The 25525-nt window shown below is 33.4% G+C and overlaps 3 protein-coding genes across 4 annotated transcripts; all 3 read left to right on the top strand.

The window, feature by feature from the left end:
- The first annotated feature begins 372 nt into the window (after positions 1-372).
- On the top strand, positions 373-3967 carry LOC7485297 (ubiquitin-conjugating enzyme E2 variant 1D). Of its 2 annotated transcripts, none has more exons than XM_002309363.4 (4): positions 373-623; positions 2052-2191; positions 2970-3095; positions 3609-3967. In XM_002309363.4, the coding sequence occupies exons 1-4, from the start codon at positions 590-592 to the stop codon at positions 3747-3749; spliced, it is 441 nt and encodes a 146-aa protein (XP_002309399.1). In that variant the 5' UTR covers positions 373-589; the 3' UTR covers positions 3750-3967. The 2 variants fall into 2 exon arrangements, with proteins under 2 accessions (XP_002309399.1, XP_024460010.1); XM_024604242.2 differs by having other exon boundaries at positions 386-688.
- A 2309-nt stretch (positions 3968-6276) lies between these two features.
- On the top strand, positions 6277-8971 carry LOC7485296 (probable CCR4-associated factor 1 homolog 11). The gene is made up of 2 exons (XM_002309362.4): positions 6277-7754; positions 8625-8971. The coding sequence occupies exon 1, from the start codon at positions 6490-6492 to the stop codon at positions 7375-7377; it is 888 nt and encodes a 295-aa protein (XP_002309398.1). The 5' UTR covers positions 6277-6489; the 3' UTR covers positions 7378-7754; positions 8625-8971.
- A 13847-nt stretch (positions 8972-22818) lies between these two features.
- LOC7466006 (transcription repressor OFP13) lies at positions 22819-23957 on the top strand. Its single transcript, XM_002309361.3, has one exon. The coding sequence runs from the start codon at positions 23100-23102 to the stop codon at positions 23934-23936; it is 837 nt and encodes a 278-aa protein (XP_002309397.1). The 5' UTR covers positions 22819-23099; the 3' UTR covers positions 23937-23957.
- The last annotated feature ends 1568 nt before the right edge of the window (positions 23958-25525 follow it).

Here is a 25525-nt window from a genome sequence, read left to right as displayed (position 1 = left end):
AAATGTAATTTCATAATAATTTAGTATATTTAGAGGTGATCCTGTTTATTTTTACGTTTTAAAAATATTTTTGAAAAAATTTAATTTATTTTTTATTTTTTTATTTTAAATTAATATTTTTTTGATATTTTTAGATCACAATACTGATATCAAAAATAATTTTAAAAAATAAAAAAATATTAATTTAATATATTTATAAATAAAAAATACTTTAAAAAATAACTAAAAAACAATCTTAAAAAATCAATACCATAAATTTATCAAAACACTAACCTTAAAATCTTGAAAGTTCAAACAGACCAATCACTAAGACCTCGATTTCCTTAAATGAACAAGCTATGGATAAACTGTTCTAGTGGGACCTTTTTAAACCCGAAACAACTAATCCCCTTACCACCCGAACCAAGCCTTGTAAGGGTTATTATTGTTTTTCTTGTAACTTGTTCTCTCCACTTTGCCCAAGTCGCCTTCAGTTTTCCCAAGATTCTCCTCTCCATTTCTGACTCCTCGCCCTCTCCTATTTTCTCCCTTTTGCTACAACCAGATCTCATCAACACCGACAGACAGAAACCTCAATAGTGAACCATCCATGACGCTTGGCTCAGGAGGATCCAGTGTCGTGGGTTAGCCCTTGATCGATTATTTTTACAACCCACCCCTATGATTTATGCTTTTTTGTTGATATCTTGTAAATTCTGTTCCCGATCTATCTTGATGTGTCTTTTTGTTGGGTTATGTTTACTTCTTTGATTTGGGATTATGTGTTAGCTGCTAATGATGGAATTTATTTGGGGTTTTAATTGTGCTCTTTTTTTTTTATAATTAAATCTGCTTCTGGGTTGTTTTTATTTGGCAAATTAATGGGATTTTTTAATTTGGCGATTGCAATTTTATGTGGGTCTCTTCTGCTTGAGTACCTTGTCAAGGGTTTGTTGTTTTATGGAAAGTAAAATTTACTGTTCTAATTTGATGAGAGTTATTTGAACATATTCACTTCAGCATATGTTTAGGACTTAGTCCATGGTTGTGACTGATTCATTATCGGCAACGAGTTGTTTGTTGTCTGGTTGGGGCAGAAGAAATAGTTAACGATGTTTTAATGGTGTTTCTGCTCTTATTGGTGTTTTTTTTTATAAGGCGCAACAGAAGAATTTGGAGTTTAAGAAAGTGGAAACACTGTAGGTCTTGGTTTGGTGGATACTGAGGTGTGGTTGTGCATGTGCAGGTTTCTGCAAATTTTTAAAATGTTTAGTTGCTGAGTTAAACTGTTTAGTGTTTTTCTTTGACATCACTCTGATGATATTTTAGCTTTTGTTCTCTGATCAAAGAGTCTTAAAATCTGGATGATGTGATGGAACCATTTGCAATGTTTTAAACTTGAGCAGAATGTTCATGTGGTGACTTTGAATATGTTGTTGGAATTTGAGTTTGCTCAAGCGGGAATGTTTGGATTTACAAAAAAGATTGGGAAGCTAGCGCTCATCTGGTTCTTAAGTCTGTTTTTCAAGATGAATTTTGATTGTTGCTTAGACTAGAGTCTAGAAAATAAAATGGAATATCGACATTTTAGGTTAGATATTGGACAGCGTGTGTTAGAAACAATCAGTGGCAGCTGGTAGCTGTCTATATGGTGAGAGGCGACTGACCTAATAAGTATGTTTACATCATGTAGATAGTCAAAGTGCTTTTTTCCAGAGTTTGCTGGCCTGAACCCATATTTGATCCGATTGTTGCATTACTAACTGGAAGCATCTGGAGCAGTTGATTTATCAAGGATGTTATTGATGGGTTGACATTTGATTCTCAACAGTTTGTTTTATGCCCTTGGCATTTACATATAAACTAGCAGATGCGTTAAACGGGCATGGAATTATTATTGGCTTATGAAAGCCATGGAGTTTGGTAGCGACTTTGTAAAAATCTCTAAATGTTGAACAATTACTTTGGAGCTTGAACTTGTTTAGCATTTTAATTCTAAGTTTTTTTTGGCTTTCTATCTTATCATTGATGTAGAAGATTGGGTGATATTGAGTGTTTGAGTTTCTGTGCAGTCCCTCGGAACTTCAGATTGCTTGAGGAACTTGAACGTGGAGAAAAAGGTATTGGGGATGGCACAGTAAGCTATGGAATGGATGACGGAGATGACATTTACATGCGCTCTTGGACTGGCACTGTAATCGGTCCTCACAATGTAATTTCTTAATTTTTATACTCGTAATTGTTAAAAACTATCCATAGGATGAGACATCATGCTTGTGGAATTGCATGTATATGTAGCAAGTTTGACAATAATACCGGTCTAGTATTATTTCAAACACTGAAAAGAAATATAGCATATGTATGGATGTTGGGTTTGCTGTTGCTAAAGGTCCAAATTTCCTGTGGTTTTAGTAATTTTAAGGATAGGCTCGTAAAAAATTTGTTGGACACTTGGTTTGCTATTGCTACGCGGCTGCTTAAGATTCGATTTTGGGTGTAGTCTAATTAATAGGCTTGCTTTAGACTACACAGTCTTTGTGACTTGCATCACAAAAGGTCATACTTGTATTTTCTTTTTATAAACTTCTTTAATACAGATGTTGTCCTTCACTAGTCATGGCAATGAGGTCATTTTGCTCCATTTGTTAGTAATTGTAACACAAATGATGTATCTCTGACCATTGATAAAGGGTGGTGTATTACATGTTTGAGGTGATGCTAGATCAATTTGCTAACTGACTTAAAATTGTTTGATTTAGTTTGCTTAGGGAATCTCTGAAATAAAGGGGAGAACTTCTCAGATTAAATTGTAACATGTTTAAAGGCAAGGATATAAGCTGCTTAATCAAACAATTGAATTGAACAAAAAAATCTTGTTTTGGTTGATACTTACTGCTGAATGAAATATATTGTGGCATTTGTGTTAGCGTGTCTTGGCTTCTAACCAATCTGGATGCTTTACAATTTCAATGGCTTCTTTTTTATGTCAGACTGTACATGAAGGTCGAATTTATCAGTTAAAGCTGTTCTGTGATAAAGATTACCCGGAGAAGCCACCAAGTGTTCGCTTTCATTCTCGGATCAATATGACTTGTGTTAACCATGAAACTGGAGTGGTATAGTTGCACACTACTTGCATATTTATCTTATTCCATTTTGTAGTGATTACTTCAGTTTGTTTCATGCTGTAGAGCTGCCTTGGTATCTTGTGTACTCCTTCCATCCGAAAATGTTAGTCCATCACCAAAAGCAGTAAAATTTTTAGTTTACCTTCCAAGTTTGAAAACATTAGTATTTTCTAATCATTTTGTAGGGATTGAAACGATATATAAGTAAAAAGTAAAACATAATATTTGTCTAATTTAATAAATTAATTAGTAATTTTTTCTTCTTCTTTCTGTTTACTGGACGAATAATGGGGACCAGAGGAGTGATTTTTTCCATCATGATATCTGTATGCTTGTTTTTGTTAGTTGCACAGATTGGATCAGGTTCATCCATCACTGCTGATTTTTATATCAGCATTAGTCTATATGCTATAATCATGGGCATTGAACCCAATTTTATTGTTTTTTGGATGGTCTGGTTGAATTGGATGATTAGAAGTTGATAACATGCTATTTCTGCAGGTGGAACCAAAAAAGTTTGGACTTCTCTCAAATTGGCAGCGAGATTACACTATGGAGGACATCCTTACACAGCTGAAGAAGGAGATGACAGCACCACACAACCGGAAGCTGGTCCAGCCTCCTGAGGGTACCTACTTCTAGCTTCCAAGGTCATATAGATAATGGAGCATGTTGCTTTTGCAATATTACATATATAGTTTGTAATCCGGTGTTGGTCTCTGGGGAATGCCCTAAAAAAGCTTCCCCGGTTACCTCCCCATGGCTTCATTGACTTGTTGTCTGTCTTCTTTCGTGAAACTGTGTTGAAGGGATGCTGTTTGATTAATGGGATTTATCTGCGTGTCAAATATTTATAAACACCCACCAAGCAGTAATTTAGTTTTAGCTTTATGAGCATATAATTGCCTCTATGGGGGGGTGGGAGCGCGCTATGGGCGTGTCTATTGCTGTAGAATTGCTAGTTTTTATTTGTGGTGCTCTTGCTAGCATACCAAAATTTACAGGGACTGTTAGGCTCCGAATGAAACTTTTGAATTTTGATGGCTGGAGTTGTGCACGAGGCGAGGGGTCGTGAATACAATAGAGGAGGCAAGTGGAAACCGCATATTTTTCAGCTTCCAACTTATTTTTCACATTTGATCCGTTGCTTGCTTCAAAACAAATGGATCGCTACTTTGCCTTCATACCTTGCATATTTGATATAGGAAAGGTAGGAAATACAGAGTAGAAACAGTTCGCTCACGTAAAGAATAGTTCAATACTACAAGTTATAAAATCAAAGAGATCACTTATAAAATTAAAGAGATGTAGAACTTTCTAAAGATATAAATTTACCCACTACTTTCGAGATACAGAGATGAGGGAAGGAGATGCATAACTCAATGTGGTGTTTAAAAGCCAAGTTAAAGATTTTTTTTAATTCAAATTTTAACCAAAGATGCTCAATGCATGGTTTGAATGATTATTTTACACTTGAAACAACCTCTCTTCAAAATTTTAGACTAGTCTTTTCAATTTTTTTTCTTTATATTTCATTGATGTTCTTTCTGATTACTATTTTTATTTATTTTTAATAATCTATAAAATTATATATTTTTTTAATTTTACCTTTTTATAATTCTTAATTTTTTAGATTTGGTTTTCAATCTTTTTATTGCTATTTGTTTTGTTTGGGGGTCATTCTTTAGGTTTTTTTTTGTACAATTTCATCCTCATTAGATTTTATTTTCAATTAAATTTGACTCCTATTTTTTTTATTGCTACTTTTTTTTTGCTTTGGAAAGTTTTTTAAATTGATATAATTTTTATGATTTCATCATTCAAAATGAAATTGGTTGGAAATTAAGCTTCTTGATTGAACATAGTTCAAGATTTCACGGGTTGTGAGTTTTCAAGATTAGACCAGATTTAGAAGGTTCATCCACTTTGGTTTTTTTTTTTAAGTTGATTATTTTTTTTTATAGAGTTTTACTTTGTTATTTTTTTACAATTTTAGTTTAGGTTCATGATTAGAGTCACGGATTTTAAATGTTAATGCAGGGTTGGGTTGAATTTTTTTTTTTAAAATTGATTTAATCAATTTCATCATTCAAATTTATTGGAAGTTGAACTTCGTGTTTTTCTTCCCTTTCCTTTCTATTGGGTTTTCATGATTTTATACCCATGGTCACAGGGTTAGCGAATTAACCTGGATTGACTTGATTTTTTTTCATTATTTTTTTTAATTAAATTTCTTTTTTCATTTTTATTTTTCAATATTAAATTATTTGATAATTGAGTTTCATGATTTTATTTGATATGCTTTTAAATGCGATTACCATGGTACCATGATTGAGTTAATGATTGTTAATCTTGACCTAGGTGGGGCCCAAATCATTTTTTTTAACCTTTTTAATTATTATTTTTTCTTATTTTTTATTTTTTAATATTTTATTTCTTGAAATTGAGCTTCAATTTTGTTTTTTATTTTACTTTCTATGAAGTTATCACATTCTCATTTGATTTAATAGGAATTGATTTTTAGATTTTTTCTTGCTTTTTTTTCTTTAAGATTATCCTATTCTTATATCCATAGTTCTAGAGTTTGCAAGTTAACCTGATTTAACAAGGATTTTTTTTTTTTTTATTGTTGTTTCTTTAGATTATTTTTTAATTTAATTTTGCCTATCAACAGAATTGTTTAATAATTTGAAAGGGATTAGATTGGGTTCTTTTTATTTTTTATGTCATTTTGTCTTAATTTATTTATTATCACTGTGGTTTTTTATTCATTTTATTTAAATTATCAATTGGCATTAAATATTTTTTCTAAGCAACATTCTTTTACATCGGAAAAAAACCCCAACCCGCGGCGGAGTGATATCTACAAATATTAACGTAATACCCACTGTAGTTTTCTATTTTCTGCTTTTTCCCATGTGCCCATAGGAGCTTAACAAACACGTCACCAACATTATCCAATCCATCTGGCATTTACGTCATTTCAACCCAAACAGAAACATGGGCTCCACTCCGCATTCATGACTCACCTCCTCCTTTTTTTATATATATAATAATTATATACACAAATTATTAAACAAAAAACAAAAATAGACGCCATGCTTAAATTGCTTGCACCTTTCTCACTATAACAACTTGTACTCTCGATTCTTTTTTTCCTAATTAAATAAAGCAAATAACAGCAAAACCTAGCTAATTAAATCGCCTCCCTCTGTTACGATCCCACGTCTCCTTTCTATAAAAACCACGACGGAAAAAATTTCAAATAAAAATAAAATCAATCAACATCAATAATAATTAAAAAGAACAAGAACGAAACCCTAACGATCTTGATCCGGACTTTTAATCTTTGAATGCCTGATTTTATAATCGAATCCAAATCATGTCAAACTCTGATAAACCACCGCCGCCACAGCCTCCACCACCACGACCGCAACTTGCAAGGACTGTCTTGATCCGGTCGGTCTGGGCAGACAATTTAGAAGAAGAATTCAAGTTTATCCGATCCGAAATCGACAGGTACCCGTTAATCTCAATGGACACAGAGTTTCCCGGTATCGTTGTACGTCCTGTCGCCGGAGATCCGTACAACCGCCATCGTGACCCGACCGCTCACTACTTGAGCCTCAAAGCCAACGTTGATCTCTTAAATCTGATCCAAATAGGACTCACGATCGCTGACGAGGATGGGAATTTACCCGATCTAGGTTTTAAAGATCTCTGCTTCATTTGGGAATTCAATTTTAGGGATTTTGACGTGGCGCATGATGCACATGCGCATGACTCGGTGGAGTTGTTGAGGCGGCAGGGAATTGATTTCGAGAAGAATCGGGAGCTCGGGATTGACTCAGTGAAATTCGCTGAGTTGATGATGTCGAGTGGACTCGTGCTGAATCAGTCAGTGAGTTGGGTAACGTTTCACTGTGCTTATGATTTTGGTTACTTGGTGAAATGTTTGACTCATAAAGTGTTGCCAGAGGGGTTAAATGAGTTCTTGGGATTAGTGAGGGTGTTTTTTGGAGATAGGGTTTATGATATAAAGCATATAATAAGGTTTTGTGCGGGTTTATATGGTGGATTGGACCGGGTATGTAAGGAACTGGGCGTGGATCGGGTTATAGGGAAGAGTCATCAAGCCGGGTCAGATAGTTTGCTGACATTGCATGCTTATTTGAAGATAAAAGATAAGTATTTTTTCAAGGATAAAGATAATGATCGAGGATTAGACAAGTACGCTAATGTTTTGCATGGTTTAGAATTGTTCGATTGAATTAATGTAGATTGATCCGTCCTTTTTCATCCTTAGAAAGTTGGTTTATCACTTTTTGAACACATTTTTCACTTTGATCAAGTTTTAATAGTAGCTCTCAAGTTTAAATCTTTTGGTTAATCTATATATGTTTTTCTGCGTTGAACTTTATTTGTTTGAATTTAATTTAACAATGTACGTGCTTGCTTACCTTGATAAAAACAGTGGCAGCACTGTTCAGAGCTAACATTGGGGCTATAATTCTGGGAATTAATGGACTTGGAAACACAAAGAATCCAATTTAGTGTACTGAAAGTGTATCTTTCAGAGATTTTTAGAGCAGGATAGAAGACAATACTGTTTCCAAGAACAATACCAAATTTTTCCTACTTGAAAAGGTGAACACCCGTTCTTGGGTCTTCTCTGCTCAACTTATTGTCTTGCTCCTTACACTGAAGATTGACTAGCTCTATTGTATCGGCGTGTTACAAACTTATTGAAACATTAAATTATTTATTTTTATCACAATGGAAGAAGCAATGGATTTGTATACTTCATACACAACCACAAACCACTGTAAATTGTGTGATGATAAGTTGAGAACTCCCCCCTTTGTATTGTTGGCTCACCATGTGATTACTAGAGTTATTGATTGCGACTAACTATTATAGCTCGTGTGAATTATTAATTCTGAAGTTGAGAGTTTGTATGCATGTATTATTACATCATATTACAGAAAGGGACTCCCACATGCATGTACTGTGCGAGTGTGACATCTTAGTATTGTGTTTGTTCTCCCTAGTTTAAATCCGTTAAAGGAGTGCGTCCAGTTGATGAAGGAAAGTCCATGTGATTGCAATTAGCAGCCCAGTAAATTTGCAGAGTGAATTCTCATTCAATGGTTAGTTTGTTGGTGTTAGAAAGGAGGGAAAGCTGGGCTTAAAACCTGCCTCGGCAGAGGATTGGTCTTGCTACCACATCAAAGATGAGGAGCTAACTTTGGCTACCTTTTGTAAATAAGTTGAATTCCTTGCTCCTGTTAAAAACTGAACCCATATCCTCTTAATAGATACCAAGAGACCACTACCAAAGAGCTGAAGGACCACTGGTAGTAAATCTTGCTAGTTGATAAGCTTGTTATTCTGAGCTGGACTTTCTGAAAGCTACAGACTTGAACGAACAGCTTTATTTGTGGTTCATATATATTTGATTTCTGACGTGCATGTGTTTTCTAATCTGCATCCTGTTCGTGATGTCGATTTGTCTAGGACCAATGCAAGAAAGCATGATGACTTGAAAGCTGCTGGCTGGTGACTTTATCTAAAGGTCTGGCTTACCTGCTTCGGAATTCGTTGGCAAGAAGTAAATTATACTACATTTGCTACACAATTTCAAAGCCTGGAGAACAAAAAATATCAAAGCTTTGAAGTGGAGAAAGGGCGTCCGACCCCCTTTGACTGCTTAGTTTCTTTCAACTGAATAATTGTACCCCAGAGAAACAGATCCCGTCATTGTAATATTATTGTCCACATACAAAGGCATATGCTCACGAATGAGTTATGTATATTGCCCCATCATTCAATCAAAAAGTTTACAGATAGACCTGACACATGAAGTTCATGAGCCAAGCTTCGATGCTATTTCAGAAAAATATATATATATATACACAGCCTGAAAACAAGATTGATGTAAAGACTCATATGCTATATAAATTGTATTTAGTGCCATCTAAAATTGTTTCAATATATAGATTTGCAATGGAATTTTATCAAACACAAGAAGAGCATATTAAAGAGCAACTATCAAAATCTTTTTCATGTTTTAGTGGTGAGGCATCTTCAAGCCAACTCTTGTGTATCCAAATTAGATTTTTTTTTTCAGGTCTTGCCATCCACATCCACACAGGTACATAAGTGAGAAGTATTTTTCTTCGAGGCATTTCTTTGTGTACCCACTGTCAGGTGTATTTCTCGTGCAATTATGCAGTCCACAATCTTTCTTGGTTAAGAATTTTTTTTTTTCGGTTTGAGATTTCTATAGTTAGGAACTTAGGGATTAAGGACAATTGATTACTTCTTGTAATAAGCAAAGCCATTTTTTTTTGAGAGGGGGGGGGGGGGGGGGGGTGCTCATTCATGGTGGGTCAATCACGGAATACCGGACCCCAGGGTCCGGCAAACATATGGCCGTTTTATGGAAATTCAGGTTGGAGGCAGGCCTTCATCTACGAATCAAATTTACCACCACCTTGTGATCATGACTCATAATTTTGGCTAGACGTGCAGGTTAGACAAGAGCTGAGAAGAGAGGAGTCAGAACTGCGTTAGAAAAACAACGCCTGGGACCTATATGAGTCCTCTCACAGTTTGTCATGCTTTATAATTTGTTTGCATGCACCATGGATTCCCTTTCCTAAAAGCTGGTTGAGTGACGTGTATTGTATTAACTAGATAGACAATATCAAGTCTCAAAATAAGTCCCTAAAGAAATCGATATTTGAAGTCATTATCCAAAATATCACTAGAAGTAATACAACTCACTTTTAATATAAGGATATAAACTGCAAGAAATTTTATCTTAAATATTATTTGGAATGATGCAGTAGCAAAAAATTTACAAGTTTATCCGGAGAAAAGCCTCAATGATAATTGATGATATTTCAACCTTTCAGACTAAGTTCTTGACCTAAAAAACCAGAGTTTGTTCATTGTAGTAAACCCTCCATAGTAGGATGATAAAAAATGGAAACACTATCTGCCCATAGCAACCACAAACAAAGAAAAACAATGCAGCTTACCTCAAGTAAGACGTACTAGGAGTATTTATATCTTTCCTTTACACAACCAATCACTTACATATAATCTTTAAAAGACTAGTTATGGTTTTTAGTAACCATAATATTAGGTGATGACTCCTTATCCAACCAAAGACCTTTTGAACCTGTTCGGGAATGGTCGCCATGACGTCGCGCTCTCGTGAGGGGGTACAACACTTACTAGGGCTGAGCATTTTCGGTCCGGTTTTGGACCAAATAAACAACCAAACCAAAATTATATATTTTTTAGTTTTTGAACCGAACCGAAAACCGGTCCAAACCAATTAATTTCGGTTTGGTTTGGTTTGGTTTTTTTCCCTTCCAAACCGGTTCAAATTGAAATTATCCTGGTTGAGTTTTTTCTGGGCTTTTTATTGACCATATTTTTCAACACTTTTATTTTTGTACTTTCTTCCATTTTCTAGAAAATCAACTCCAATTTTTGTTTTGATCTCCTTGCCCAGAAGTTAAACCCAACAAAAAAATACACAAAACAAAAGGAAAGGAAAGAAAAGAAGTAATTTGACTGCAAAAAAACAAAGAGAAAATCAAAAGTTATTGAAATGTAAAATCATCAAAGAGCATGGAGGAGAAGAATACATATTTGAGAGATGAGAGACAAGAAAAACATCGATAGGATGTGATACAAAAACTGTTGAGAGTGCAGAGTATTTAGATCTTGGTTTCTCTGAAATCCTAAGAAAACCCTTTCATGGTAAACAAAACAGGTGCGGGGATGTTTGGTGGTAGTTGTGTTGGTATTGATTGAAGTAAACTAGTAGTAGGCTCTTCTTATTGCATGATTGCCTCCAATTCGTCAATGGAATCTAGGTTTAATCATTAGAATTCTCTCATGGAATCTAATAGTTAGGATTTATCACTAATTGATTTGAAGCTAGGGAGATTGATTGATTGCAAAGATGCACAGAATAATAGGTTTTTGAAAAAGAGATTTTTGCTATACGAGGAGAAGAAGACAAATTTGAGAGATGAGAAACAGAGAGCAGGGAGAGGGGGCGACTGGGAATGATGAAGTTTAGGGTTAGAAGAAAATATGCTATTTATACTTGTTTTAGAAGGAGGGGGCGACTGTGTGAATTGTGAAGTGTGAATGAAATTAGTCTGCTAGGGTTAATGGATAGAAAACGTTTTTTTATTTCTAAACCGAAACGGTTCGGTTCGGTTCGGGTTGTCCAGTTTAAGCATTACAAAACCGGAAACCGAACCGAACCAGATATTTTTCTAAATATTCTAATCGGTTTAATCGGTGTTTTTCATGGTTCGGTTTTCATGGTTATTTTTTTTGTTGTCTCGATTAAATTGGTTTTTTAATTTTTTTTGGTCACCCCTAACACTTACAACATCCTAAAGAAGATTAGTGACAATGCTTATGTTATCGATTTACTTGATAACATGAGTATTTCCAAAACTTTTAATGTGTTAGATATTTATCCTGTCTAAGATGATCGACTTTTTTTATCTAGATCTTGGAGATGACTTGAGATCGAGTCTTTCACAAGCAGAGTGGATTGACGTGAAGCGTGTTATAACCATATTTATGAACTAGATAGACAAGACCAAGCCTAAAGAGAAGTCCATGAAGAAATCTAGAAGAATTTAATATGAAGCTTGAAGTTGTTGTTTTAATTATTTTTCTAATTAATTTTGGATTTTAATAATTAATTTTGAATTATTATTTAGGAATTCTAATGCTAGAAAGATTCTATTACTTAAATAAGTTTTAATTAGAAATTTTTTTCTATAAAAAATAAGTTTAATTATGAATTATTTTTCATAATTTTTTTTTAATAATAATATAAAATAGAGATATCTAGTTTATTTTAAGAATATTATTAAGAAGACTTTTAACTTTAGTCACGCAATACTCCGCGTCATTGAGTTAATTTCCTTCAAGAGTTCGAGTGAAAGCTTCAACATTTGACGTTGGAATCACGCTAGCATGCATGGAGGCTAGAAAGCATTTTTTTGTTGATTCTCTCGACATTTTCTTCCTCAAGGAATCAAATTTGTTATGAACTTGAGAGAGAAACGTTGAGCTTCCCATCAAATGTAATTTACTTATTTGAACTGTGACTGGTTTCAGAAGGCGAGCGCTGGCCGAGGGCCAGGCCCTATGAAATCATGCGTAGGTCATATCCCTTAGCTGTGGAGAATACATATAATAATCTCAGACAATGCTGCACCTTTAACTAACGACCAAGTGCAGATCTAGTGTAAATAGGTCAATAATGTTTCTCATGCCGCGACAGAAACAAAGTGTTAGGTTGCTTTAAAATATTAATTATACGAAGGAACCTGTCCTGTTCATTGAACAATGAATCGTGGATGCAAATTTCGGCAGTCTACAGTGAAAAAGAAAACCATGATGATTGGTGATTGGCATTACTTCTTGGTACCTCGACTAGCTGACCACATGCAGTTCGATGTAAGAACGGGACGTCTCTGATGGTTCTTTTACGAGGGAGTTGGCTTCTTGTTCTGGATAAACTTGCACGCATGTCTATGTCAATTACCAGACAACCTCGATGGTCGTTGGCTGGTTTAAGTTGGCAAGTCTATACGTTACTCGCTCAATTCAGGCCAAGCTCTCTGAGCGCTTTACTTGAATCAATTTTTTTAATGTAAAAAATTATTTAATTATTTTTAACGTGGTTTTTAATAAAAGCATTTAATTATGAACTTAAAATGTTATCATGTTAAACAATTTTTTTTAAGAAAATATTGATAAGGAGATATATTGGATGATATTTTTTTAATATTGAGATAATGATATTTTTGATCCATCCAAATTAACCTGTCAAATCTTTGACTCCAATCATGAAACAATAATAGCTTTATAGAAAATAAATCAAAATAAATTATGAAGGTCAATTCATAACCAACCTAATACTGAAGGATGAAATTGAAAAAAAAAATAATAACAAAAACTACCCGGGTCAACCTACAAACCAACAACCCAGGTAATGAGATCGTGATAACCTCATGAAAAGAAAATAAGAAAAAACTATGAAGTCCAATATCTAACAAACTCAATGTTGAAGGATGAAATTAAAAAAAAAACAAAAAAACAACAACTAAAAAAGACAACGACATTTTTAATCGATCCAAGTCAAGTCAACCTTAAACTCGTGATCTAGATCATGAGACCAAGATAATTTTATAAAAAAAAATAAAAAATTGCAAAGCTCTATTTCCAATAGATCTAATGATGAAGGCTGAAATCAAGAAAAAAAACTAAATCCATGAGACCGAGATAACTCAAGCAAATTAAAAAAAACAAAACCTAATTCCAAAAAAAGCCTAATATTGAAGGATGAAATTGAAAAAAAAAAACTAAAAAAACATTGAGTTGTCTTGGTGAAATTAAAAATTCAATTAAAAAAGGACCTAAAAAATGAATCGAGTCAACATGGGTTAACCTGCCAAAAATATGACTTTGATTATGAGATCGAGATAAACTCATAGAAAGAAAATAAGAAAATTATGAGGCGCAATTAAAAAATATTCAATTTTAAGAGGACAACAAAATTAACACAGTCAACCTGAGTTGTCTTACCAAATTCGTGACCTGAGTCATGATATCTAGATAATCTCATAGAAAGAAAATTAAAAATAAATTACGAAGTCTAGTTTTCAACTAATCCAATGTTGAAATATGAAATCGAAAAAAATCAATTAGAAAAAAATATCCCAAAAAATAACCGGAATCGACCCGAGTTAACCTATTAAACCCATGACTTAGGTCATAAGATTGAGATAAATTCATAGAAAGAAATCGCAAGGAAATAAAAAAAACTCCACTTCCAATAGATCTAACATTGAAGGTTGAAATCGAGAGAAAAAAAACTAAATCCATAAGACTAGTATATAATCCAACAAAAAAAAAAAATTATGATGCGTAATTCTCCAAACAACATAATATTCATTTATTAATTGTTGAAACTCTTACAAGAGTCAAGGTTAGTGAGTTATGCTATTGTGTATTGTTGTAAATAATGATTTAATTGACTACATTTACTAATTATAGGCTTGATATTAATATGAATAGGTTTGAATGCTTTGTTTCTTTATAAAAAGGATATTGTGAGGTTAATTGGAAGCTAAAGCTATTTTAAATGATATTAGAAGCTAACTGCACATTCTTTAATTTTTTAGTAAATTGCATGAAACATAAAGTTGATTTATTCTATACATGTAATCATTTGAAGATGATTTATTCTATTATAATCCATTTTTGAATGCTTTTTTCTAATTTGTATTAGATGCTTAATTCTATAGGTTTTTATTTATAGGTATATATAAATGTTAAATGAGTTTGCTATGAAATCACAGCCTTGGTTTTGAATAGTAACGTTAGTGTTTTGTTTGCGTGTGTGTATATATATTATTTTATTAAAAACAAACATTGATTTTTTTTTATATATAATTTTTTTTTTATGATGTTAGAAAATATGTTAAGCGCTAGGACCACATTCTCATTAACTCGACTCTTGCACCTTGAAAACTTAACTCATAAATAGTTACATGGTGTCAATCAACCCACTTGAGCTGAGCTTCGTGACAATGAAATCAGTCATAATTTCGAAAAAAAAATTTCCTTATATTCTTGGTGCATATTTACAAATGATTTATCATTAAAAAAGTAATTATTAGAAAACAATTAATAGAAAACAAGAATATTCTTCCGCTCTTCACTACTATGGTTCGACTATTATTTTTTAAAAACTTAAAAAAATATTAAAAATATGAAGATTTTTTAATAGTATAATTAAATCCAATCAAGAGGTTCGATCTTAAAACATGTCAACTCGGCTTCTTGCTTAATTTGAGTTTCGAATTAAACCATGTGAGAGCTGATTCAAAGTGAATTATTCAATTTAATCGGTCCAAAGCCAACTTGAATAACCGGTAAAAACATGACATAGCTTTTAAAAACTTCAAGACAATAATTTTTTTTAAATATTAAGACGATACCAGATTGGATCGACCTCGGTCACCTTGCGATCTGAGTAACGGACTTCAATGAGTTTAATAACTTTATTGTTTTTGTAAATTATTTTTATTTAATTTTATGATAACATTAGATGCTTTTAAAATCGAGCACCAACCCTGAAAATAATATTTATTTGAGATCGTGATAATCTTATAGAAAATAAAAAAAACAAACCGCGAGTTCTATTTTTCAATCAATCCAATATTGAAGAAGAGTGAAATAAAAAAATAGAAAAATTAAAAGACCAAAAACTAAAAAAATATATATTAGGTTTGATGGGTAAACCTGTGAATTGGGTAACCCGGGTTAACACATCTATCCCACAAATCGAGTAATGGAATAAATTGAGATTAATAACTTGTTTTTTTTTGCTAAACTATTGTTTATTTAACTATACGATAACAAAAATAGACAATAAAAAATCAAGCGTAAAACCAATACCGAAACTTTTTTTTAGCCTAAGATAACCTCATAGAATGCAAAACAAAATAAATTATGAAATCTCATTCTCAATCAGTCTAATATCAAATGATAAAATATAAAAAAGAATTTTTTTTAAAAAAAGTTAAACTCGCCATACTTATCAACATGCCCATGAATTTTCTAAAGTTTAATAACGTGGTTTTTTGAAACTATTTTTTTTTAATCATATGATAAAAAAAAATAGATGATCACATAATTAAGATAATTAAGTTCAATTACATAAAAAAAATACTCCGCTAAACCTGCAAACCGGGACAACTAAGGTTACCTCGCCAAACTCACAAACTGGGTCATTAACTCACCAAAGTTTAATAACCTAGTTTTTTTTTTAAAATTATTTTTTATTTAACTAAACTTTTTAAAAAATAAACCATACCGCGATGCTGAGATACTATTCCGATACCAACCCGATGCTATGATATTTTTTTGATACCATGAATAATTATATAAAAAACAAATTAAAACAAATTATCAACTTTAAATCCTCATAAACACATCATATAAAGACTATTTTTTTAAAAAAAAATCAATAACCAAAGGAAAAAGGGTCAAATGCAAAAAAAAAAAAAAAGAGTAATAAATGTGCTTATTTAAACATTGAAAATTTAAGCCGCTAAACTTCCTTAATTATGACTCTTATCATAATGCCTTTTTTATTCATGCTTCAAGTTTGAGCAACAAGGTTTATTTTCAAGGTCACTCATATGATCAATCACATATACCATTACATGAAAGAGGTTGTTCAAAATTTTTTAATCACTAAATGATGCTTGAAGATCAAATTAGGTCTCATTCTGAATCATTACTCTTTATTTTTGAGGCTTCAAATTCGAATCTCAATTCAAGGGATGGTGATGTCATAAATTATATGCATTCATTAAGCAGTTCCATAAGCCATAATTTAGCAAATCCACCAATCCAAGATGCTTATGGACAATTTTCTTATCAAAGAAACATAAAATGTATGGAATGATTTGCTTAATCTCTTTCCTTTACAATCCTTTTAGTGAACTTTGTTCATATTGCTTTTAATAAATTATTTTTCATATTCATAACGCTTATTATGGTTTTTTTTTTTAATGTTAGGGCTTTCATTTTAGTATGTTGATTTTGGTAATAAAACATTCAAATGCCATCATTGTAAGGCTCTTTTTTGGCTTTAAGAACGTCTCGCAAGTTCAACACAGACAAGACCATTATTCTAACTTTGCTGCATGAACGAGATAATTAGATTGCCTCCAATGCAACCAACTCCAAGCTTTCTTTATTTCCTTTTTAATTCTCATAATTGTGCCTTTTCCTCGACAAGAATTTATGTTCATATTATGGCTTATAAATTATAGTTCTTGCTTGGTTCACCTTACTGCAATTTCTTTAATATTTCTTCATAGAACAAATTTTTATTGGCTCATTAAGCAGTTATTTAAAACACACTTCACATAGTCGTTTTTGCAAACACACTTAGCACAATTGATGTGTCATTGTCCCCTTGCGAAGCATGAACAAATGTCTAGTTTATACTAAAGTTTATTAATGTACCTTGAATTAAATGATTGAGTAAACTTTGCCTCTAATTTTTGTTCTTTATTTTATTTTTTGTTATCCAAGAGTAAGGAGGATTTTAATAACTCAGATCATCTTATCCAATGAACTTATGATTCACTCACATATCTTAATTTGATGACCGAATCATGTCATGTTGCTTGAATGGAAAGGTTAACGTACCGTTTCCTCCTGATAGCATCAATAAAGGATACATATCCCTTACACTACATTAATGTTAATAGAAATATGGTAGGCCCTTATATGATTTCTATACAACTAGGGGTGTAGAGAGAGTAGCATCCAAAATATATTGGTCACTAAAAAGCTCATTTATGGTAGATAGAGGACTCTTAAATACTAAGCTCTTCCCCAAAGATGAGCTCATAAAGGTCGAGCTCTTCCCAAGGTTAAGCTCATGGGGGTTGAGCCTGGGCACATTGCTTGAGATCGTGGGTTTTGGGGCATTTAAAGGGATTTCAGGCTTGTTAAGTTTAGTTTATCAGTAGCCTCCAAATCTTTATGATATTTATATGCAAAGACTTTGTAAAAATATTTGATACGATGAATTTGTCGAATTCTCTTCATATGAGAAGAAGGGTGGAAACCCTGGGTAATATACTAAAGAGCCCATGTGTATAGGCATACACCATAGTTAAAAATGAATTTCTAAGCATGTATGTAGAGGGGAACCATGGAGGAACTCATACTGATCAGAAAAGTTTTATAATGGGCGGGGAAACCCAATGAGAAGGACCCTATACTTAGAAAAAATTTTAAGAGGCGGAAGGGATAGACCCATGTCGACGCCTATACTTAGAAAAAAATTTCGGAAAACCTAAAAAGAGTTAACCTATGCTTAGAAAATTCTCTAAGAGGTTGAAGGGAACCCTATAAAGATGAGCCTTATACTTAGAAAATTTCTAAGTGGCTGAAGGGAACCCATCATGACACCCATACTTACAAAATTTCTAAGGGATGGAGGGCATGAGCCTATTTCTACACCCATACTTTGAAAAATTTCTAAGGGGCGGAGGGGGCGAACCTATAGAGAGTTATGCAATTGCACTAGGAAGGCTTCAAATCCATCCATTCCAATAAGAGCTACGTGATTGCACTAGGGAGGCTTCAAATGCATCCATTTCAAGGAGAGTTGTGCTATCACACCAGTGAAGCTTCAGATTCATCTCTTCTAAAGAGAATTGTGCTATCACACTAGGGAGACTTTAGATTCATCCCTTCCAAAGAGAGTTATGTTATCACACTAGGGAGACTTCAAATCCATCATTTTTAAGGAGAGTTGTTGTGTCTATCCTATCATTGGAGAGTTGTGCAATCACATTAGGGTGGTCAATCTCTTCCTAGGTAAATTGTACAATTGCACTATGATGATTAAGTCAATCTCTTCCAAGGTAAATTGTGCAATTGCACTGGGGAGACCATGACGACCCCTTCCAAGGTAAATTGTGTAATGACATTAGGAAGACTAAGTCAATCCCATCCTTAGAAGGTTGTGGGGCTATTGCCCAAGTCAGTTCTTTCTTTAGGAAGTTGATAAGAGGCCATTAGACATCAATTGAAAAAAATAAAAAGTAATTTTGAATAAGTCATTCATATACAAGAAACTTACATTCTTGTTCCTATTAGCTATGATAAATTTTCATTTGATCAGAGTGTCAGATGTAAGGTAGACTTTTTCTTTTTTGTTGGATGGTTGCTAAAGATACTTGAGATGTTTTACGGTTTAAACCAACATTCCATCTATACTTGTTGAAAGCTTTTCAAAATCTTGAGGCTCTAATTACATTCATGAAGTTGGCAAACACATAGCCTAAATTTGCTTGTCTTACTAAGTCCATGGGCAAGTAAAAACAAGTCATACTCTGACTTAGGACAATCAAATTATTGTATAGCCTTTCCTACTCCTTATTAAAGAGTTGATAAAGCTCTGATGGAGCATATATGCCAATAACTATAGGGAGATCCGTGACACATTCTATTCTAGTAGTGTCTTGATTATTTATCTTTGATGGTGTTTGGGGATGACAATAAAATAGTTTTGAAAGAATAATCAATGATTTTTTTTTTAATCATTTTTCCATAGACAACGCCAATTGATGAGGTCTCAAAAAATCCAAGTAGCTTAGAAGCAAGATTTATGTGTTGGATAATCGATTAATCTTTTGGTTATAGCAATATGATTTATTTTCCATAACTAAAGTGGTTGCTGCCTGGTACTTGGAGCCTGGTTTCTAGTTCTTGCAAAATATCCTATTTGGTAATTTTTTTTTTGAAAACTCTTAGATGCTTAAGTATATTTTAAAAGAGAGGCTGCAGTGATATTTTAGAGAGGGGTGCTCTAAAAATATATATGCAATAGAAAATAAAGATTTTGAACCCTTTACCTAGCGGTTCAAGAGGTATATATAGCCCCTGAACCTTGTCATGTTTCTTGAATTGAGGGGTTAGAGTATCATTTGCTCCTGATAACATATATAAGGGATAAATATCCCTTACACAATGTTAATATTAATAGAAATATGATAAGCTCTTAGAAGACTTTTATATACCTAGAGGTATGAGTATATGATTCAAGATGTATTGGGTTAGTAAAAAGGTTCCATATGATAGATATAAAATTCTTAGATGTTGTGCTCTTTTTCAAGATTGAGCCCATGAAAGCTGGGTTATTCCCAAGATTGAGTCTTCCTTAAGGCTAAGTCCATAGGATCTGGACCCGAGCATGTTGCTTGAGACTGTGAGTTTTTGGATATTCAAAGAATTTTTTAGACCTATTAAATTTAAATTTTTCAATAGATTTTTTTATTGCATAAATTGAGGTATACTAGGATTATTTCATTAAAGAATGGTCCCCTTGAACATGGGAGTAAGGGATAAGGTCCCCTACCATTCCGTAAAAGACAATAATCTTTTAAATTATATTATACACCATTCCCACCCCTGAAATACATTTCGTTCCCTTGAATTAAAGTAAGAAAAACTACTAGGTTACATATTTGCCTCACAAGTCACAACGGTTCAGCTTCATTTAATGTTTAAAACAATACACAAAATTAATATCCCATATCTGTATCCCAACCAGATTTTATAAGCGAACACGGACACAATCTCATCTAGTGCACGAGAAACAAATTAGCAGAGTTCATATGCATGCATGAACTACAAAACATTCTGTGTGAAGCGAAGTGGGGCAGAATGCCGCTCTGTATTTGTTGGGTTGCCATGTGGTTGTAACCTTATACCTAAAATTCTGAGGGCGACTTATGTGTGTAAGATTTTGAACATCAAAATGACTAAGGAAATAATGTTGATAGCACTGGATAACACAAGGGACCACCATAAGATTAAATACAACATGGTCCCCGTACGTGATGCATTATGTGGGCAGTGTTTACGTATACTTTAATGTATTGTACAATTAATAAATTAGGGGGAAAATATCGGTTTGCTCAAAGTCATTTTGATTCACGTATCACACATGTGATGAACAACCACAATTTACGTAATTAGCTAGCGGATACCCCTTAAAAAACACTGCAATATTCGTTTTAAATTTGAAGCTTAAGAACATAATTCACCAAAAGGAACGTTCAAGGTTTAAGCTGTAGCATTGGAATATCTTAAAACTTGTAGCCATTATAATCGCTAAACAGCATTAGGGCAAGCCAAGCTGCAAAAACCATCGAGTAGAATTGTTTTTTAATCCCTGGCTTTGAATGTGATCATAACTTGGTCCTTCATATTTGGAACACCATAATTTAATCCTTGAAACCAATGCCTTATGAAAACATACAATTGTTTTTCCTGTCGATCCCCCAATGTACCATTTAACGATATAATTTCTTGGAGAAAAACCATCGTACTGGGGTTTAAAGGAAAATCAATAGGTATGAATTTTAATAAGATAATGGTTACATTGCATTCAAAATTCAAGGGCTAAAGAATAATCTACTGAAAAACCAGTTGATGCAAAAACCAAGAAACAAGTTGGGTTCTCTCTGTCGGAGGCGCCATATACTGAGAACACAAAAGCTCGCCAATCTATCAAATGGGCGAAGAAACAAAATAACTCTGTCACTCTCAAGTCTCAATCTATTCCCTGGAACGCATATGGAGAGCACGTGAAATATTAGTGTTATTTGTTACAGCACTTGCAAACGATTTTAATCCCTACGAGCTCCGTTTGTTAATTGTTTTTGTTTTGTACTGCCTTTTCTTTTCTTTCAACTTAATTTTGCTTCCCTTCGTACTTAAATTTCTTCTTTCGAGTTATTTTAGTTAACATAAATACACACTCGAGAATCAAATAGTTTTTTAAAAAAATTATAAAAGAAGGTTTGAAAATAGAATACACATTATATTCACAGAATCAATCGAACTACAAATGACTTCTAGAAAGAAATATATTTAGAAACTACTTTCACTATCAAAAAAGTTGTCTAATTGCAATGGAATTATCAAACGAAAGTTTTTTGTTTGTACTTTCCGATGCTAATAACGATAAAATATTTCTGTCAAAAATTTATGATGTAATTACTGACAGATCTAAAATTCTTCACAAGACACTAGCTTACAAAATATATTTTTTTAGTAAATTGATCGGTGATAAGCACAACTTTAACATCGACGAAAAATTTGGTTTATGCAAATCAATTTTCTAGTGGTGTTCAAGGGATCGTTATAAGCAAATGCATATCAAATATTTAGAAAATTATTCAATGAAGTATGTATGTCTCTGATGTTTCTCTCTTCTTTTACACTTAATTTCATGTGAAGTTCATTGTAAAAAAAAAAAAACAAAAAAAAGGGGGTTTGAATTCGATATATTTTATAAAAAGATGCAATGCTAATTTTAAGGGTAATCACACCTTCTTGCAATTATCCCATTTTGATTATTTGGGTTCCACGCACGATAACAAGGTCTCTAATGCATATGGGCAACGAGGCAGGTACTACAAACATGGCTACACAGAGCTGTTCTCTAAAAATTACTATCTATAAAAAAAATCCCTCACGAATATGAGAGAAAACGACCGCACTGTACGAAGTAAATAAATTGTCCCTCTATTTCATGTAAACAGCTGGAGTTAATTTCTTGACACTGCGTCAATGTGAAGGTTGTATGCTGAACCAGCTAGTCGAAAGCCATTGGTTTCGGCGTCAACATTGGGACGGATATGATATTGTTCTAGCTTATTAGTTTCTGCAATCTATGGTTTTGGTTTGAGGAGTTCATGATTTCTTCTTGTGGAATTGATAATTAAGATTCCCTCTTAATTAATAATTAACTACCCGCATAGGGAATAAATGGAAATTTATACTGCTCACCAGCAATTATGAACTTAATGATTGATTGTCAAAAGCTTATTAGATCATTTGAAAAGTTTCAACACTCAAATATATTCAAAATCTTTCACAAGAAAACAGCAAAGCTTAGCTAGGTCACGTAATTGAACTACAAAGGCTGGAAAGACAGGACGATTGTGTAAAAGGAAAAGAGATATGGTAGTAGATAACTCTATTTAATGAGAAAAGGTGCCATAATTTTCAATGGCTTCAACTGAAAGACATTTACTTCAAAAGCTCAAAATTTAATACACAACCAAGAAAATGTACATGTCCCCACCAGCCTCCCCTACTCGGCTAGTCCCCTTTCCCTCCCTCCCTCTCCCTCCTCTCTGCATTTCTTATTCACCACTTGTTTAAAATCTGCTCTCATAACCCAGCTGCCTCTATGAATTACAAACCCATAAAGAAGCTCTACAAAGTTTTTCATTTCTCACCGCCGCCAAAGATCATTTAAACCAAACTTACATTTCTCTCTTAAAGCACATCGATCTTAGGCAAAAATTTAAAACAAACCAGCTGATGGGCAAGAAAATGAAGCTCCCTTTTCTCTCCAAGATTAATACAAACACAGATCAATCAAAAAGGCCTTTATGGCCTTGGCCTACTTATTGTCACCAACCAAGAACCCTCTCTTTTAGTTTTAGAACAAGTGATGGCATGTTCAAGACCATCAACTCAGCTTTCTTAGATGCTACTAACAATGATGTGGTGGACAGCACACCTGAGTCATGGTTCACCAAATCTTGTGAATCAGCTAGCTTCTCAACAGCATCAGATGATCAGTCAGGAGCTATTGACCCTATAGAGACAGTAATCAGAGGTTTAAGGTCAGAGAGGCTGTTCTTTGAACCAGGAGAGACTAATTCAATCTTGGAAGAAGCTAAGGCAGGTGATGAGTTTCCATTTAAAGAAACTGTGGTGCTGTCAATGGAATCTCAAGACCCTTATTTGGATTTCAAGAAGTCAATGGAGGAGATGGTTGAGGCTCATGGTTTAACAGACTGGGAAGGCCTTGAAGAGCTTTTGTCTTGCTACTTGAAAGTGAATGGAGAGAGCAATCATGGGTACATCGTTAGTGCTTTTGTAGATTTGCTTGTTGGTCTTGCTTTTGCTTCTTCTTCTTCCTCCTCTTCTTCTATTACTAGTACTAGCACTACTCAACATCATCATGATTTTTGTTCTTCTTCTCATCATTCTCCTTCTTCTCCTTTGTCTTTATACACTTCTTCTACATCTGATGATGATTCTTCTTCTACTCCTTGCTGTGTATCCTCATTAGAAAATGGGGCTGATATAATTAGTCCCTGTTTAACTTCATTAGAAGCTGAAAATGGGATTAAAAATATTAATCAATAGATGATGCTTCTTAATTACTTACTTCTCTGTTCCATTTCTTTTGCTAAATTTGCACATGGCAGTTAATGTAAGAAAATAAATTTGTATATGGTAAATTTTTATTTTTACGATTTCCCTCCCTCTCTCTGGTAAGGTGCAAATGAGTAGGAAACTTGCACGAGCCTTCATGGAAACGTACTGTTAGGGTTGACATCACGTTCCTTTCGGTGCATTAGAGAATTAGACAAGGGAAATGATCCATGGAAATATATATTCTAATAATTACGATCTTGCTATTTATGGAAAAATCTTACTTGCTACTTTTTTATAGCATGAACCCTGCTAAAAATATGAGAAAAAATTTTTTTTTATTTATTTATAAACAATAGTATTATATTATTGGAGCTATCTTCAAAGGCACAGTGTTATAAATGAGTTGTTATTCTATGGCCATGAGAGCTAGGTGAAACCATGCAACACAATTCACAGACACGCAAGTGTAACCGCTTTGATGGAGCAAAATCGACCATTCAAAGCACTGACAAGATGGGGTTAATCACAATTGACAGCCGTTGGTTTTAAATAAGATAGCCATAGTCATTTTCAATTGATGGGTGCAATTCCAGCACATAATTTGGCGTGTTTCTTTCACTCATATCCTTGCCATCTGCAGCATTTTCCTCCCTAACAAGTCCACAAGCTTTGAACATATATACTATATTTTCAAATTTCCTTGTATTTAATATATGCTCTCATGTGATTTTCTTCTTTACAAAGCTATTTCTCTAATAATATTTATGCCAACAATATTGTTTAATTACAGTAGACAGCCAAGTGATTAAGGACTTCAAGTTGAGATTATATATGTGCATGTGGGAGATAAATAAAATGGAAGAGGATTTTAAAATTTTACATTTGTTGTTGTTGTTGTCGTCGAGAGCTTAGAGTTAAATCTAAGAGTTTTAATCGATATCCATCGTCACACTCTATATATTTCAAAAACTTCATCGAAAATTACGTAGTGCTAACACCGGTGCCTTTGCCTCCTCGGTTTCTTAATTAATTGATTAACATGTAAACCCTGTTTTAAATTCTTAATCAAAGAGACTAAGTAGTAGAGATCAAAATATTCATTTCCCCATCATAACAAGTCAGTATTTAAAGCAACAGATGCTAGTCAAATATCATGCTATTAGAAACATTTTGGATCTCATCGAACATGAAATATATCTGTGCTTCCATATATATATATATATGAATAGTTTGAGAATCGGATAATTGGAAACAGCTTTTAAAAGAGAACACAAAAGAGGGAAAAAAAAAAAAAACTGCCTGCGCAATTCAGCTTTTGTAATGAGGTTAAATAGATTCAGGTAAAAACAAATTAAAAGTTCTTCATGATTTGAAAATACTGAACGAATTTTGTGGGCATGCATACACACCTTATCATAAGAAGATACTGCCTGTAAGATTTTGAATCTCCACCCTCTCAAGAAGACAAAATGTTGAAAGAAAAAACAAGAGGAGGGCATCGTCTTACTCAACTGTGTAAGAGACAGTGTCATTACTGCCAGAGAGGTATTAAGCGGTGCAAAAGGGACCATTGACAT

This window comes from Populus trichocarpa, chromosome 6 (assembly GCF_000002775.5).
Source record: "Populus trichocarpa isolate Nisqually-1 chromosome 6, P.trichocarpa_v4.1, whole genome shotgun sequence".
Lineage (NCBI taxonomy): Eukaryota > Viridiplantae > Streptophyta > Magnoliopsida > Malpighiales > Salicaceae > Populus > Populus trichocarpa.
Note: the sequence above shows the minus strand (reverse complement) of the source record. Positions and strands in the feature narration are given on the sequence as shown.

Excerpts from the sequence above, each read along its gene's own strand:
- LOC7485297 (XM_002309363.4), top strand. The coding sequence starts at position 590 with ATGACGCTTGGCTCAGGAGGATCCAGTGTCGTGG. Across the intron at positions 624-2,051 it reads AGGAGGATCCAGTGTCGTGG|TCCCTCGGAACTTCAGATTG; the intron begins GTTAGCCCTTGA and ends GTTTCTGTGCAG. Across the intron at positions 3,096-3,608 it reads TTAACCATGAAACTGGAGTG|GTGGAACCAAAAAAGTTTGG; the intron begins GTATAGTTGCAC and ends CTATTTCTGCAG.
- LOC7485296 (XM_002309362.4), top strand. The coding sequence starts at position 6,490 with ATGTCAAACTCTGATAAACCACCGCCGCCACAGCCTCCACCACCACGA.
- LOC7466006 (XM_002309361.3), top strand. The coding sequence starts at position 23,100 with ATGGGCAAGAAAATGAAGCTCCCTTTTCTCTCCAAGATTAATACAAAC.